Here is a 15,800-nt window from a genome sequence, read left to right on the forward strand (position 1 = left end):
CATACTATATCTTTATAAAGACATATTTACAAAGCCATGGTATTTTTTAAAAAATCACAATCTGGAATTGGCTCATGAACAAACAAAAATATTTGGAGATATAAATAATTGGAAAAAGATCTTTACATCAAAAATTGATAAGGGATTAATTTATAGAACTCCTGCATATCACAGGTGAGGTACAGGCTCCAGACAGGATTTCAAGTCTTTGCTCAAGTTGGAATATCAAACACTCAACAGAAGTGAGCTGAGCCCAGAGTCTGCATGCGCCACTGGCCAAACTTTTTTTAAATGTTATTTATTTTTGAAAGAGAAAGAGAGAGAGAGCGTGCGACCGTGGGAGGGACAAAGAGTGAGGGGGACAGAATCGGAAGTGGGCTCCAGCCTCCGAGCTGTCAGCACAGAGCCCAGCACAGGGCTCAAATTCACAAACCATGAGATCATGACCTGAGTTGAGGTTGGACCCTCAACCGACTGAGCCACCCAGGAGCCCCTCCACTCGTCAAACTTAGCAACCCGAGAAGCCAGGTCTGAAATTTAACTAGAAAAAAAGAGGCATACATTTCAAAAGAAATGTATTGTTAGTTATTGGACACATAATTTGGACATAATAAAAATATTATGACATGGGGATATTACAGTTAAGGAAATTGACGCTCATAGAAAGTAGTTTGTCCCAAGTCACATAGCAAGCAGAGTCTGAGCACTGGATCTCTTGTGGGTAATTAATATATTGCATGTTGTCCATCGTATGCTGTTCCCTTCCTCTCCCCTCTCCTCTCCTCTCCTCCCCCCAACTCCCTGCCCTGCAAGACTGAATACAAAATTCTTCCAGGGAATTACCCTCTCTGGGGCCATCACCCTTGCCATACTCACCCTCTGGGATGCTTTGGAAGGCTGTGGTGTCCTTGTCCATGGTATTATAGGTGGGGAACCTCAGCGAGAACTGGCCTGTCTCAGTGCCAACCATCTCATCCCAGCTCCCCAGATTCTTGTCCAAGGGTATGGCGTGGATGCTATTGTCCTCAAAATAATCCTGCTGGCTGCTCAGTGTCAGGGTAGAGGTGTCACTGAAGATGAGGCTGGAACCCAGGCTGAGAGTCTCATTGGAGCCCAAGATCAGAGTCATACACGAGGGTGGAGAAAGGGTGGAGCTGGGTCCACGGGTGCTGGAATGCAGGCTGATACTATTGCTGGAGCCAGGAATCAGGGTCAAGCATGAGGCTTGAGTGATGGTCATGTTCAGGTCAGACCTGAGATTGTTATTTGAAGCCACATTGATGGTTCCCTTGGAACTCGTGTTCCAGGCTGTACCCAAAACTCCTTTTGAGACAGATCCAGAGCTGTTATGTGAAACCACAGTGATGGTCTCGTTGGCATCTGGGATCAGGGTCCCACAAGAACCTGGACCCGCACTGAGGTACAGCTTGGAGGTGTTTCTTGAGCCCACACTGTGTAGCTGGTTGGAGTCAGAGTCCAGAGAAGAATTTGAGGTTGGAATAAGGAGAGCTTTTGAGCTTGACCTACAGACACAGTGGCCCACCACCAGGGCTTCTCTTGAATAGGGCCTTAGAAATGGGTTTGCATCAGTCCTGGAAGGACTGGAGTTACTCTGACCCACATCAAAAATCTTGCTTGAGAGAGAGTTGAAAGCCTCCTCAGAACTGAGCCCAGAGTGTTTCCCTGAGCTCAGATCTTGGGCCTCAGTAGAGCTGGGGCTCAGCACAAGGTTTGGGGCTGGACCCAGGGCCCCTTGTGAGTCAGGCCTTGAGACGTGATTTGAATTCAGGCCCAGGGCTTCACCAGAGTGGTAAGTGGTGATCTGGAGGGGGACTGGGGGCACAGTCTGGCTGTCACCAGGCCTGGGGGTGTTACCAGACACCAGGCCAGGGGCCTCCTCTGAGACAGGACTCAGAGTTGAATTGAGGTCTGGAACAAGATCTGAGCCAGGATTCAAGGGTGGGTTCAAGAGAGGAACAAGGCCCATGTCTGTGTGGGGCCCAGAGTTAGTGCTGGAGCCTGAATCTGGGGCCTCTGCCAGGCTGAGACTGGGAGTCATGTTCGAGCTTTCACAGAGGACCAGATTAGCCCCTGGGCTCAGAGCCATGCCTGGTCTGGAGGTCTCTCAATGCCACTGCCCCTTCTCTCCAAAAGCCAACTGTTGAACTCTCTACAATGCTCCTGAGAGGAAGAAAAACAAATTCAGTCACACTTCACCTTTTAAGCCATGCTTAAAACCTTCCCACGGCTCCCCACTATCCTTAAGATGAAGGCCCTTGTGTGATTTCCCAGGTCCTTGTGACCATGCCCAGTCCACCTTTACAGCCCCATCTACACAGCTCTCCCCCTCGTGCTCTCAGTGCCAGCTGTATCCCCTGGGTTTCTCTGACCACAGCCTGCTTCCTTTAGCTATGGGCCCTTAACAAATACAGTTCCCTTGGCTCGGAACCTCGTGTCACTGTCCTTTGCCAAGTGCACTCCTCCCAGCAAAATATTCACCCTACTTTATTCCAATGACCCATTTAGTGTTCTAGCCTGTGCTAGAGGTGGCAAGGACTGTGCTTCCCTTAGTCCCTGGGACATCCCCAGCATCTAGCACAGTGCCAGGTATAGAGTAGAAGTCCACAAATACTAGACAAATGAGGCCTCACTCACCAAAGGTAGAAAAGGGGAAGGAGGAGCCTCCTTACAGGTTACCCTACTTCCAGCCTAAATTTCTAGAACTACTCTGCAAATGGCTGTGACACTAGATTCCCAAAACGGCCCTGGTAGAGCTGCCCACTGCCATTGACAGTTTGCCTGTTCTGGGTGAGGCAGGCCACATGGAGGAGAACCCAGGACAATCCTCAAAACCACAGCCTGCCTCACCCCAGCAATCGGCCTGCCGGGTGAGCTCCCCGGTACCCCCACCCTACCCCACTTCCACACTTGGGCTCCTCTCCCTGTGGGACTCACTGGGACAGCTCACCTGCATTCATGGTGTTCTTAAGCAGGAGTGGGCCCCTGGGAGGAGACACAGAAGAAGACTGAGTCAGGTGAAATATGTTTTCTCAATGCTTACTGAGCAAAGTCTACAAGCCAGGCATGCACTCCTGCTAACCAAATGCTGCCCCCCTCCCCCGCCTCAACACACACACAGAGTCCTGGAAGTTAGATACTATTGTTTCATTACATACTTAAGGAAGTGGAGGTCAAGGAGAGGAAGGCCACCCATCCTATTGGCCCTCAGGGAAGCCAAGACCATCTCTTTAGGCCACCCATCTACCTAAACTCCTCCATGGCTTTCCATCGTCTTCAGGACAGCATCTCCAATCCTCAGCAGGACCTAAAAGGCCCTTTTGTGTCTGGCCTTAACTCCCCTTTCACCCTTCTTGCCCCTCCAACTCCCTTCCCCATTCCATTCCACCACCCTTCAACTCTTCTGTGTGTCTCCAAAGAGCCAGGCTCCCAGGTTAGGTCTGGGCCTTCCAAAGGTTGGGCGTACCCTTCTCCAGACTCCTTTCCCTGGCCAGCACCTGTGACTTCACCCTTCAAATTTCAGCTTACGAGCCTTCTAGGTCCCCCAGACAGGTGAGGTCCACTTGTAAGTTCCCATGGTATCTGGTCCACTTCCCCCATCACACACGTTTCCCCACTAGGCAGCAAGATCTCTAAGAGTCTAACACAGCCCCTGGCACACAGTCACTGTTCAATGAATAAGTTTGTTACTTCATCTCGTTATTTCTTCTTTACTCGCTCATTTATTCTTTCCCTTGCTCATTTTGTCACTTACTCATTTCTTATTCATTCATACACTAACCCATTCACGAAATCATTTACTCACTCTACAAATTTTGCTGTGTATCTATCTCTTGGCTTTGAAAAGACCAGAGATTTGGAGTCAGATGGTTCTGGGTTCATCTTCTTACTAGTCTGAGTGAACTTGGGCAAGAGACTTTCCCCCTCTGGCCCTCATCCTGCTATTCTCTAAAATGGAAAGTGTAAAGCCTGCCACCTAGAGTGGTTATAGTTTCAGTGCCTGGCACAGAACATATGGCCTGAAACATACTACCTGAAATATAAAAATCCAGAACTCCTTGCTTGTACAGTCTTTTACTAAGGGTACTGCACTTAAGTTTGTGTTCACACTTTTGTCTTCTTTTACTTAAAGAAGAGCCTTAAAAAAAATCTTCAGGTTCTGGAACACCTGGGAGGCTCAGTCAGTTAAGCATCTGACTTCAGCTCAGGTCATTATCTCATAGTCCGTGAGTTCGAGCCCCACGTCAGGCTCTGTGCTGACAGCTCAGAGCCTGGAGACTGTTTCGGATTCTGTGTCTCCCTCTCTCTCTGCCCCTCCCCTGCTCATGTTCTGTATCTCTCTGTCTCAAAAATAAATAAAAACATTAAAAAACATTTTTTTTAAATCTTCAGGTTCCAAAAACCCTAGATCTTTCCTTCGTCACCCCTCCCACACCTGTGTGCATCTTGTGTGTGTGTGTATGCACACATGCGTGCTTGCAAACACACACACACACATACCATAGTTATCAAAGACAGGCATTTTCAACCTGGAAAAATATGCATAAAGTGCAGCCTATGATGCTGTGAGTAGGATTTTGGAAGGCCTGAGTGGTTTGGGCTGTGGAAAAGAGTAACCTCTACCTCCCTGACACAGCAGATGCCCCAGTGACTGGGGCAGCTCATGCCTCACCCTCCACCAAAGGGACGTTGTGCATTGGGAAGAGTGGGATTCTTGGGGCTCTGATGGGACACAGGGAGTCAAAGGAGCTCACTACTGACTCAACAGCCACAGGCTACCTATTGGCCTTTGCTTCCAAGCCTTGGGCCCCAAGTAGGGAGTGCAGAGAACAGCCATAAAACAGCTAGCGAATCCTGTCCAAGACTGAGAGAATCATTGACTGATTCCCATCCTTTCTCACTGAACCCTTCCAGGACTTGAACAAGGGTTGGTGGAGCCCTCAGCAGGTGTAACTATCAGTGAATCTTCCAGTTCCTCATTCAGAACACGTTTATTAGATGCGTGGGCCTGGAATATGTTAGGCAATCATGAGTATGTACTCACACACATACATGTGCACACACACACACACATCTGATATTGGGACACCTCACACCTAGAGAATACAAAACAGAGCTTGCTATCTTTCTCCTAAATCAGACCTTCCTATTCTCTTCCATTTCCAGGAACTGGCACTACTACAGCCAGAAATGATATCATCCTTCACTACTCTCTCATTTGCTGTACCCAATTTTGGCCAAGTTCTGCCAATTCTGGCTCCAGAAAAGTTCCCAAATACCATCCCATATCTCCATCTCCACTGCCAGACCCTAGTGCAGCTTCCATTGCTTAAGTCTGGGTCTTGGAATTGCACTTGAAACAAGGGTTCCTGTATCTAAGGACTGCTCCCAACAAACCATTATCCAAACTGAGCTAAATTATCTTTAAAAGTGCACTCAAGAGTGACCTGAGGTGATCTCTGAAAATGGTTCACTATTCACTTGGTCCAGAAAACTCAACAAAATCATATAAATCAGGAGGTTGAAATCGTGTTCACTTTAAGAACATACATGAAACTACTCATACCATCAAGGTATGCATATCCAAAAAGCCACCAAGTATCTGAAAGATGTCACTTTGTAGAAGCAATGTGTGCCATTCTGTAACTACAGTCGTGGAATTAGTAGGTGTGCCCAGGCCAAATAGTGGGGCTGGACACAGGGTCGGTGGCCCAAAGGGTGCTGAATTTTTACTGCACACACTTAAAAATGCAGAAAGTAATGCTGAACTTAAGGGTTTAGATGCAGATTCTCTCAGCGTTGAGCACATCCAGGTGAACAAAGCCCTGAAGATATGTCATAGAACTTACAGGGCTCACTGTTGGATTAATCCATACATGAGTGCTCCCTGCCACCCTGAGATGATCCTGACTGAAAAAGAGCAGATTATTCCTAAACCAGAAGAGGAAGTCGCACAGAAGAAAAAGATATCCCAGAAGAAACTGAAGAAACAAAAACTTATGGCCCGGAAGTAAATTCTGCATAAAATAAATGCAAATAAAAGTAAAAAAACCAAAAAACAAAAAACAAAACTTCATTCAACAGTATGGTACTGACATAAGGATAGACATACAGACAAATGGAATAGAATTGACAGTCCAGAAATAAATCCATGCATTTATGGTCAATTAATTTTTTTAAGTTTGTTCATTTATTTTGAAAGAGAGAGAAACAGACAGACAGAACAAGTGGGGGAGGGGCAGAGGGAGGGGGATAGAGGATCCGAAGCAGGCTCTGTGCTGACAGCAGAGAGACTGATGCGGAGTTCAAACTCACGAGCCTTGAGATCATGACCTGAGCTGAAGTTGGGTGCTCAACTGACTGAGCCACCCAGGTGCCCCACATGACCAATTAATTTTTGACAATGATGCCAATTCCATTCAATAGAGGTAGAATAGTCTCCTCAACAAATGGTGGTGGGACAACTAGGTTCAACATGCAAAAGAATAATGTTGGACCCTTACTTCACACCATATACAAAAATTAACTCAAAAGGATTAAAGACCTAAACATAAAAGCTAAAATTATGAAGTTCTTAGAAGATATCATAGGGGTAAATCTTCACGACCTTGGATCTGGCAATGGTTTCTTAGATATGACACCAAAAGCACAAGCAGCAAAAGAAAAGAGTAAATTAGACCTTAACAAAATTAAAAACTTGTGCATCAAAAGACAGTATTGGGGCACCTAGGTGACTAAGTCAGTTAAGCATCTGACTCTTGGTTTTGGCTTGGGGATGATCTCTCGGTTTGTGAGTTCAAGCCCCACATTGGGGTCCACGCAACATTGCGGAGCCTGCTTGGCATTCTCTCTCTCTCTCTCTCCCTCTCTCTCTCTCTCTGCCCTACCCCTGCTTGTGCTCTTTTTCTCTCAAAACAAATAAAATAAACTTTAAAAAAAATGTTAAAAGACACCATCAAGAAGTGAAAAGGCAACCTACAAAACGGGAGAAAATATTTGTAAGATCTATTTCTGATGAGTTTAGTATCCAGACTACATAAAGAACTCTCATAACTGGGCAACAAAAAAACAAGCAATCCAATTTAAAAATGGGCAAATAACTTGAATAGGACACTTTTCCAAAGATATACAAATATTTAACAACACACAAAAATATGCTCAACATCACTAGTCATTAGGAAAATGCAAATCAAAACCATGATGAGATATCAGTTTATACCCACTATAATTTTGTAAGTGGAAAATAAGAAGTGGTGCCTGGCTGGCTCAGTCAGTGGAGCATGTGACGCTCAGTCTCGGGGTTGGGAGTTCAAGCCTCACGTTGGGCATAGAGGTTATGTTTTGTTTTTTTTTTTAAGTTTTAAAACTTTTTAAAAAGAAAATAACAAGTGTTGGCAAGGACATAGAAAATTGACACTCTCAAACACTGCTGCTAGGAATATAAAATGGTGTAGCCTCTGTAAAAACCAACTTGGTGGTACTGCAAGAAGTTAAACAGAATTACCACCTGATCCAGCAATTCCACTCCTACCACACACGCAAAAGAATTGACAATGGGTGCTCAAACAAAAATTTGTGCAAAAATATTCATAGTAGCATACCCACAAGAGCCAAAGGTGGAAACAACCCAACTGTCCATGAACTGGTGACTGGATAGACAAAAGTGGTACATCTATACAACGGACTATTACTCAGCCATAAAAGAGTCTCATGCTGGTACTTGCTAAACAAGGATAAACTGAAAATATTATACAAAGTGAAAAAAGGCCACATATTGTATGATTCCACTTATGTGAAATATCTAGAGTAATCATATCTAGAGAGACTAAAAGCAGATTAAAGCAGAAAGAGGTTGCCAGGGACCGAGGAAAGAGGAGAATTGAAAGTGACTGCTTACTGGGTACAGGCTTACTTTTTGGAGTGACAAAAATGTTCTGGAACTAGACAGTGATGGTTGTTGTGCAACATTATGAAGTTACTCAATGTCACTAATAGTGTTATGCTATGTATATTGTACCACAATTTTTTCTAATGCACGTAACAGGCAAGAGGGTGTAGACTCATTTTTCCCTGTTCCTCCTTTCCAAATACAACTAAGTATCCTGGAAATGATTCAACTGACAACCATAAGAAGACTTTTAAAGCTAGAAAGAAGGCAGTGGACTAGCTGTGAACCTCAGGACTTGAGGGATGACACTGGGTGTGTTCCCCAGGGTTTTCTTTTTATCTCCCATATATCCCAAACTGGGCATCAGAGAGGACTGCAACACAGATGCAGAGGAAGAAAAGCCTGTTCCCATTGGCCAAAAGACTAGGAAAGGGGAAGCCCAACAGAGATGGGCCCCCAGTGGGGAGCCCTAATCCCCATTCCATATCCAGGACAGTGGCAAGCCAATTCACCTGCAGGAATGTTAGCAGAGCCTTGGATCTTGGGGCTCTCCACCCAGTGGCAGAGAATATACTAGGTCCCACAGCTCCTGGCATCCCAGTGGCAAAAGGTGGCCATCAAGGGAAGCACCTACTTGCCCCTGCAGGCAGCATCACCAGGAATGAACAAGAGGCCCAGCAGAAAAAAGTATACCAAGTCTCTGAAAACTATCATTAGAACTACAGTCCATAAAAGCAGACCAGAACCTACATTCTAAGCCCTAACAGGTTGATTGCCAGCTAAAAGGGAAGGTTTAAGTAGGATCAAAAGTCTTTTAACATAACATCCAAAATGTCAAGGACACAGTCAAAAATTACTCATCATACCAAAAACTAAAAAAATCTCATCTTGAAAAAAGATAACTAATGCCAACACTGAGATGAATCTGATGTTGGAATTTGTGATCATGATTGTAAAAAGTTGTTATAAAAATGCTTCAGGGCACCCGAGTGGCTCAGTCAGTTGAGCATCCGACTCTTGATTTTGGCTCAGGTCATGATCTCACTGTTCATGAAATTGAGCCCCACGTTGGGCTCTACGCTGACAGCATGGAGCCTGCTTAGAATTCTCTCTCTATCCCTGTCTCTCTGCCCCTCCCCTACTGTCTCTCTCTCTCTCTCTCTCTCTGTCTTTCAAAATAAATAAACATTTAAAAATGCCATTAAAGGGATGCCTGGGTGGCTCAGTCAGTTTGAGTGTCTGATTTTGGCTCAGGTCATGATCTCATGGGTTCAAGCCCTGCGTTGGGCTCTGTACTGACATCTCAGAGCCCAGAGCCTGCTTCAGATTCTTTGTCTCCCTCTCTCTCTGCCCCTCCCCTGCTCATGCTCTGTCTCCCTCTCCTTCTCAAAAATAAATAAACATTTTAAAATTTTTATTAAAAAATAAATTAAAAAAAAATAAAAATGCCATTAAAAATATTTCAACAGGCAATTACCAATCCTCCTGAAGCAAGTGAAAAACTAGAAAATCTCAGCAAAGAAATAGAAGTTATGAAAATACAATAATTGAAATTAAAACAAGTTATTTTAAAGGCACAACTGAAAACATTTTAAGTTGCTGGATGAGCTCAAGAAGAGAGTGGAGGTGACAAAGGATAGAATCAGTGAACTTGAGGACAGATCAATGAAATTCACTTAACCTGAACAACAGAGATAAGGGACTGAAAAAAATGAACAGACCTGGTACAAAACAAAATATCTAACACTATTATCATCAGAGTTCCAGAGATGCTGAAAATATTCAGAGAAGTAATAGCTGAAAACTTCCCAAACTTAGTGAAACAAATAAACATACCGATTTAGGGAGCTGAGAAAGCCACAAACAGGATAAGCCCAAAGAAATTGACACCAAACACATCATGATTAAACTTCTGAAAACTAAAAACAATGAAAAGCAACTTAAAAGCAACCAGAAAGCATTATCTATCAGAGAACACCAATTCGAATGACAGAGGATTTCTCATCTGAAACCAGGGAGGCCAGAAAGAAGTTGTACACATTTTTCCAGCGCTGAAAGAAAAAGAAAAAAAAAAAAAAAAAAACCTGTCAACTGCAAATTCTGTATCTGGCAAAATTATCCTTCAGGAATGAAGAGGAGATAGATATTCTCAGACAAAGGAAAAGTGAATGCAAATCAAACCATGTTATTCCCCTGTGGGATCCCTCTGTGACTTCTCACGGGCTTTCACATGATGGGGTGTAGGTAAAACTTACGTTTTTTATAAGGTAGATTTCTGGGCCTCTGCTTTGCACCTCTGAGGGGAATTAGACTTTTATTGAGCTCTCCCCCTACCACCTCTGTGATTATCACATAGCTGGTGTGCAGACCACGGGTGGAGACATCCTTATATACAGTCTGAGGTCTGTGTTTCTTTTACCAGGGCCCTCAGCCCACAGGCCTGGCCCCTCCATCTTTCTAGCTACGTACATTCCCTTCCCCACCCCATACCTGAACCACTCTCAACTTCTCCCAGTGCCTCAAATATGTTGGCTTCCTTCTTGACTTAGGGTCTTTGTAAATATTCTTTCCACTTCCTGCAAACTTCTCCAAGACTACTCAACCAAACCTCTATCACTTCCCCTGGCTAACATCTAATATTAAAAAAAATTCTTTTTAATGTATGTTTTTGAGAGAGAGAGAGAGAGAATGTGTGTGTGTGTGTGAGTGGGGAGGGGCAGAGGGAGAGAGAGACACAGAATCCAAAGCAGGCTCCAGGCTCTGAGCTGTCAGCACAGAGCCCAACACGGGGCTCGAACTCACAAACTCCAAGATCATGACCTGAGCCGAAGTCAGACACTTAACCGACTGAGGCACCCAGGCATCCCTAACATCTAACATTTTAGATCCCAGGTTAGGTGTCCCTTCCTCCAGGAAGTCTTCCTGGGATGCTCAAGTATGGGTGAAGTGCCCTCCTCCTGTGATCACTCTGTTCTAGTGTATCACTCAGTTCACTCGTATGTCTCTACTCTAAAAAATGAGCTTGGTCAATCTCTGGCTGTCTTGTTATTCTTTTTCCCTCAGCATGTGGCACAATACCTAGCACACAGGGGAGGTTTAGAAATGCTCATGGAGTGAGGGAATGGATGGGTGGATGGATGGATGGGTGGGTGGATGACAACTCTTCAAGATAGGTATCATTATCTTCACTTGCGTGGTAAGTGAGACTATTCAGGAATCCAAAGTAATGTTTGCAAAGCCCCAGAGAATGGCAGCCAGAATTCAAACCCAGGTCCTCTCCACTGACAGCTTTTTCTACAACACCCCAGAGATTTTTGAGGCATGAATCACTCAGTGAAGCCACATCTTCCTGTTTTCCATTCTCCATTCCCTCTGCCACTTAGGCCCCAACCCTAGAAGAAAAGTCTAGTGAAAACAACACAACCTCCTGGTGCCCAGCTATAATGCACAAATCTAGGGCTTTGTGGTCAGCTAGACCTGAATTTGAAACCCACTCTGTCTCTCACCAGTGGTGTGAGCAAGGGCAGGTAACCTCAACATACTCTGTATCAATCTAAATACTCGGTGCACAAGATTAGTGGAGGGAATAAAATGGATAATGGACATAATGATCATCATAGCACTTGGCCCCCAATGGTACCTCCGTGAATGCTCATCCTTATCATCTCTTGGGTGAGGATATGGTAGGGGGACTTGAGATAAAGACCAAGTCTGGCTTCCAGGTTCTTTGCCTTCTTCCCCCGCCACCCCCCACCCCACCACCCCATCTATGGCATTCCTCCTTCATCTCCGCATCCTCTTTCCTCTCACCTCCCCCAACTCCCACCAGCCATGCTCTCAGAACAAGCCTAAACTCTTTCTCCATGAGACTTGAGCTGCTGATGGAAAGTTCTATGTGTTACCTCCACCTGGGGCATCCACATGGCAACAGAAAATTCAGCCTTAAGCCAAAGATATGAAGTTCTAACTGTGGAATTACAGCCAGAAGGGAAAGACCTTTCCCCAGGGGGGAGGGGTCAAGGTGGTAACTGCCTTGTGCAGGCTGTGGAGGATGCCCCCACCCCTGGGACTTTCCCAGAGCCACCCCTCAGCTTACCTAGTCTCCCCCCAGCCCAGGCCCGTGTTGTGGTCTTTGTGAGGTCACCATGACTCAGGAGTTCCCAGCCAATGAGGCCCCTGCTCATGCTACACGGTAGATAGAAGCAGGGAGCTCTCCTTTCAAAGAACGACCTTCAGCCACTGCCTAGAAATGACCTCACTCAAATGAAGGCCAAATCCCTTGCCCAGGATTCAAGCCTCCCCATAAAGCCCCTTACCATATGATCTTACGCCTTTGTTTATCTTGGGGTGACAGCCTGGTTCTGAGGAGCATTGCAGGTCTGGGGCACAGCAGACCTGAGAGGGAAGCCTGTGGGTAGCGGGGTGTATGCGAAGGGCTTTGGAATCAGGCAGTCCACGTTGAGGACACTGAGACCCACAGAGGGAAAATCCTAGCCCAAGGTCAAGAGCTAAGACACTGTGCAAGTCCCTTATCTTTGCCCTACTCCACCCTGCCTCCTCACCTAAGGCACAGATAACAGTTTGGAGTAGGGCAGGGATGAGGGCTGGGTCAGGAGCCCCAGACCATGAAACCCAGATTCCAGGATAAGGAAATAGAGCAACCATTATCTTGCTAAAGAAAAGCTTTGTAGTGAGCAAAAACTAAGCTGATTAAGATTACCAGTGACTACATAGAAAAACTTCACTGGGTACCACTTAAAAAGCTGTAATAGAACTATCCACTAAGCTGTATCCCCATTTACCCAGGTCATTAAATCTGGCCTCATCACCCCAAGTCCCCACCTCGGGTGCCTTAGCGCTCTACGGTGAATTCCCTCCTGTCCACCTCAGATCTTCCTTTTCTGCCCCTACCCCGCTGCCTTGCATCCTGCTGTCTTGCCCTCTCGGGACCCTGTGCCACCCACCCACCTGCTGTTGCAGGGGCCTGTGCCGTCTAGAGGTCCCACCCACTTGCCGCCTCTTCCACGTGACCTACCAACCAACATGGCCAAGTTTTCTTTCTCAGCAGAATCCTCCTCGGGCAGGAACTCTCATCTTGCCCCAGTAGCCCCTCACCCGCTCTCCAGCTGCAGTGACAAGCCTCTGCCAAGAACCACCTCTGAGTCCCTCTCTCCTCGGGCACTCAGTTAACCAAAGGTCCTTCCAATTTTGTCTCCAAAGCCAACCCCACACACTCCTGCTCTGGCTCAGGTCCTCATCATTGGAAGAAGCCCAGATTTTTGCCAGTCTTCTAAATCATGTCACATAGGGCAAGCTCTCCCACGAGCTACAGCCACCACCATCCTGCAGCCTCCCTGACAACTCATTCCCATGCCTTCAGTGTCTCCCACTGCCCCCAAGGTCATGTCCAAGCTCTTGGGTCTGGCGTGGAGGCCCCTTCTCAGTCTGCTCCTGCCTATGTGTTTCTGCTCCCTTTTGATTTTGTTACTTTGTGCTAGAACACAATATACATACAGGAAACTGCACGTGTCATGCCCATTCTGATGAATTTTCGTCCAGCGAGTGAACACATGTAACCAGCACCCTGACCTGGAAATGGGACATTACCAGGACCCCAGAGACCTTCCAGTCACTATCCCCCACCAAGGGCACCCACTGTCCCAACTTCTAACACCGTTGTTTAGAGTTGCCTGTTTCTGTGCTCCATTAAGTAGAATTATACAGCGCATACCCTTTTGTTTCTAGCTTCTTTGGTTGAATACTATTTGTGAGATTTCACATACTTTTGCATGTGGTAGCTTCTTTCCAAATGTTGTTTCCCCTTGTCTCTTCCTGCTTTTTATCTCTTTCCAGAATCTTCAGGTAGTTGTATTTTGCTTTTCTTTGTACAATTTTCTTTCTTTCTTTCTCTTCTTTCTTTCTTTCTTTCTTTCTCTCTTTCTTTCTCTCTTTCTTTCATTCTTTTCTTTCTCTCTTTCTTTCTTTCTTTCTTTCTCTTTCTTTCTTTCTAATTAAGTAATCTCTGCACCCAATGTGGGGTTTGAACTCACAACCCCAAGATGAAGAGTTGCATGCTCTGCTGACTGAGCCCGCCAGGCGCCCCCAGGTAGCTGTTTTTCATATTTTGTCCAGAGTTCACAGTTGTTATGTCCAGGAGGGTTGGTCCCATAGGAGCACTTTGCCATTACTAAAGGTAGAATCTCTCCTTTAAATTTTTTTCTTATTTTTCTTTTTTCTTACTCACTTTAGGATTACTGAATTTGCCTTCCTTCTCTCACTCTGCTTTTCTCTCTTCTGCTTGCGTGGAAGCTCCCTATCCCAGGGTTACGCTAGCCATGTGAACATGCACACTTCCCTGGCAAAGTCTAAACTTAACTAATAGTGTTATCCGGCTTCAGAAAAAACAACAAATGAAAACCGCAAGTTTCAGTCCAGCCAGCCGCCTACCAACTCCTATGCTAGTGTCATCCTTTATTTTAGTCTGGGTCTGTCTTTTCAATCCTACCAATTAGACATTATTGTTTTATGTGATCTGTGTTTGTTTAGGCTTAACCAGTACATTGGCTGGCCATTTTTTAAATCGAATCTCGGATGCACCATCTGGGATCAATTTCCTTCTGCCTGAAGAATGGTCTTTATCATTTCCTTAGGAAGAGTTTGTTAGTGGTAAGCTATTTTTTGTTTGGAAAAAAAAAAAAACACCTTGGGGCACCTGGGTGGCTCAGTCAGTTGAGCATCCGACTTCAGCTCAGGTCATGATCTCGCGGTTCGTGAGTTCAAGCCCCACATCGGGCTCTGTGCTGATAGCTCAGAGCCTGTAGTCTGCTTTGGTTTCTGTGTCTCCCCCTCTCTCTGCCCCTCCCCCCCCAAAAATAAACATTAAAAAAAATTTAAGAGAAAAACAACTTTATTTTATCCTCTTTCTTGAAACTATTTTTACTGCATGTAGAATTCTAGCGTGTCTGTTATTTTATTTTATTTTATTTCATTTTATCAATAGTAATAATGACAGTACACTGTCTCCTGGATCCCATCAATGCCTCGAGAAGTCAGTTTGCCAGCTTTGGAGTGATTGACCTATTATCTCTGGCTGCTTCTGAGATCTTTGACTTCAGTGTTCTGCAATTTTTCTATGACGTATGTAGTTATGGATTGCTTTTGATTTTGTTTTTTCCTACTTGGGATTCATTGTGATTCCTAAATCTGGGGTTGGTGTTCAATCATTTGGAGGCTTTTCCACAAATTGTTATAGGCTACTGGCTCCAGGCTATTGTTATAGCCTTTCCCTTGTTCTTTCTCGATTCTTCTACAACTCTGATTACATGCATGCTAGTCCTTCTCTCCGTCATATTTCCTATCTCTTTGGTTCTTCTATGCTGATTTCTGGATAGATCTTATCTAATTCTCTAATCAACTATGTCTAAGTTACGTTAAGTCTTCCCATTAAGCTTTTTTATTTTATTTGTATTTTTTCATTTCTGGAAGTTCTGTTTGGCTCCCTCTTGAATCTGCTTGGTCACTCTATATAATCTACTATTGTTTGTTCATATTTTCAAGCCAGCTTTAATTCTTTTCAACACATTATTTTATCCCATGTCTGGTCGTTTTGACTTCTAAAGACTTTGTGGGTCTGATTCTGCTGTTTGTTTTTCTGTCAATTTTCACTCATGGGGCCTTGTTTTCTTATGAGTTTTGGGGGCTGCAGACTCTGAGCTGTTCATTTTCCTTGACTCTTTGCCTGGGAATTCCTTAAGTCCTGGTTGAAGCAATGTTCCTCATGAGAAGACTTGTTTTTTCTTCTGCTCGTTGCCTTGGGGCACCACCGACTACCTTAAACTAAATTCCACCATTTAGTGGTTTTGGACCACTCAGGCGGTATGAATCTGGACCAAGG

General features: G+C 45.0%; 1 protein-coding gene and 1 pseudogene across 9 annotated transcripts in view; one reads left to right on the forward strand and one right to left on the reverse strand.

Moving 5' to 3' along the window:
• The window catches only part of MROH7 (maestro heat like repeat family member 7), a 60,575-nt gene extending 48,548 nt beyond the window's left edge, over positions 1-12,027 (reverse strand). For 5 of the 9 annotated variants that reach the window (XM_047873171.1, XM_047873169.1, XM_047873168.1 and 2 more), the window contains exons 1-3: positions 11,809-11,976; positions 2,969-3,003; positions 877-2,181 (exon numbers count right to left, since the gene is read on the reverse strand). In XM_047873171.1, the coding sequence (XP_047729127.1) occupies positions 877-2,107 (1,231 nt within the window). In that variant the 5' untranslated portion in view covers positions 2,108-2,181; positions 2,969-3,003; positions 11,809-11,976. Of the gene's footprint in view, positions 1-876; positions 2,182-2,968; positions 3,004-9,742; positions 9,767-10,161; positions 10,183-11,546; positions 11,616-11,808; positions 11,977-12,002 lie in introns of those variants that run through there. The other 4 variants (XM_047873164.1, XM_047873167.1, XM_047873166.1 and 1 more) reach the window with 4 other exon arrangements.
• LOC125173704 (60S ribosomal protein L17-like) lies at positions 5,484-6,032 on the forward strand (annotated as a pseudogene).
• Positions 12,028-15,800: the final 3,773 nt, after the last annotated feature.

The sequence above is a fragment of the Prionailurus viverrinus genome, chromosome C1 (genome assembly GCF_022837055.1).
Source record: "Prionailurus viverrinus isolate Anna chromosome C1, UM_Priviv_1.0, whole genome shotgun sequence".
Taxonomy (NCBI): domain Eukaryota; kingdom Metazoa; phylum Chordata; class Mammalia; order Carnivora; family Felidae; genus Prionailurus; species Prionailurus viverrinus.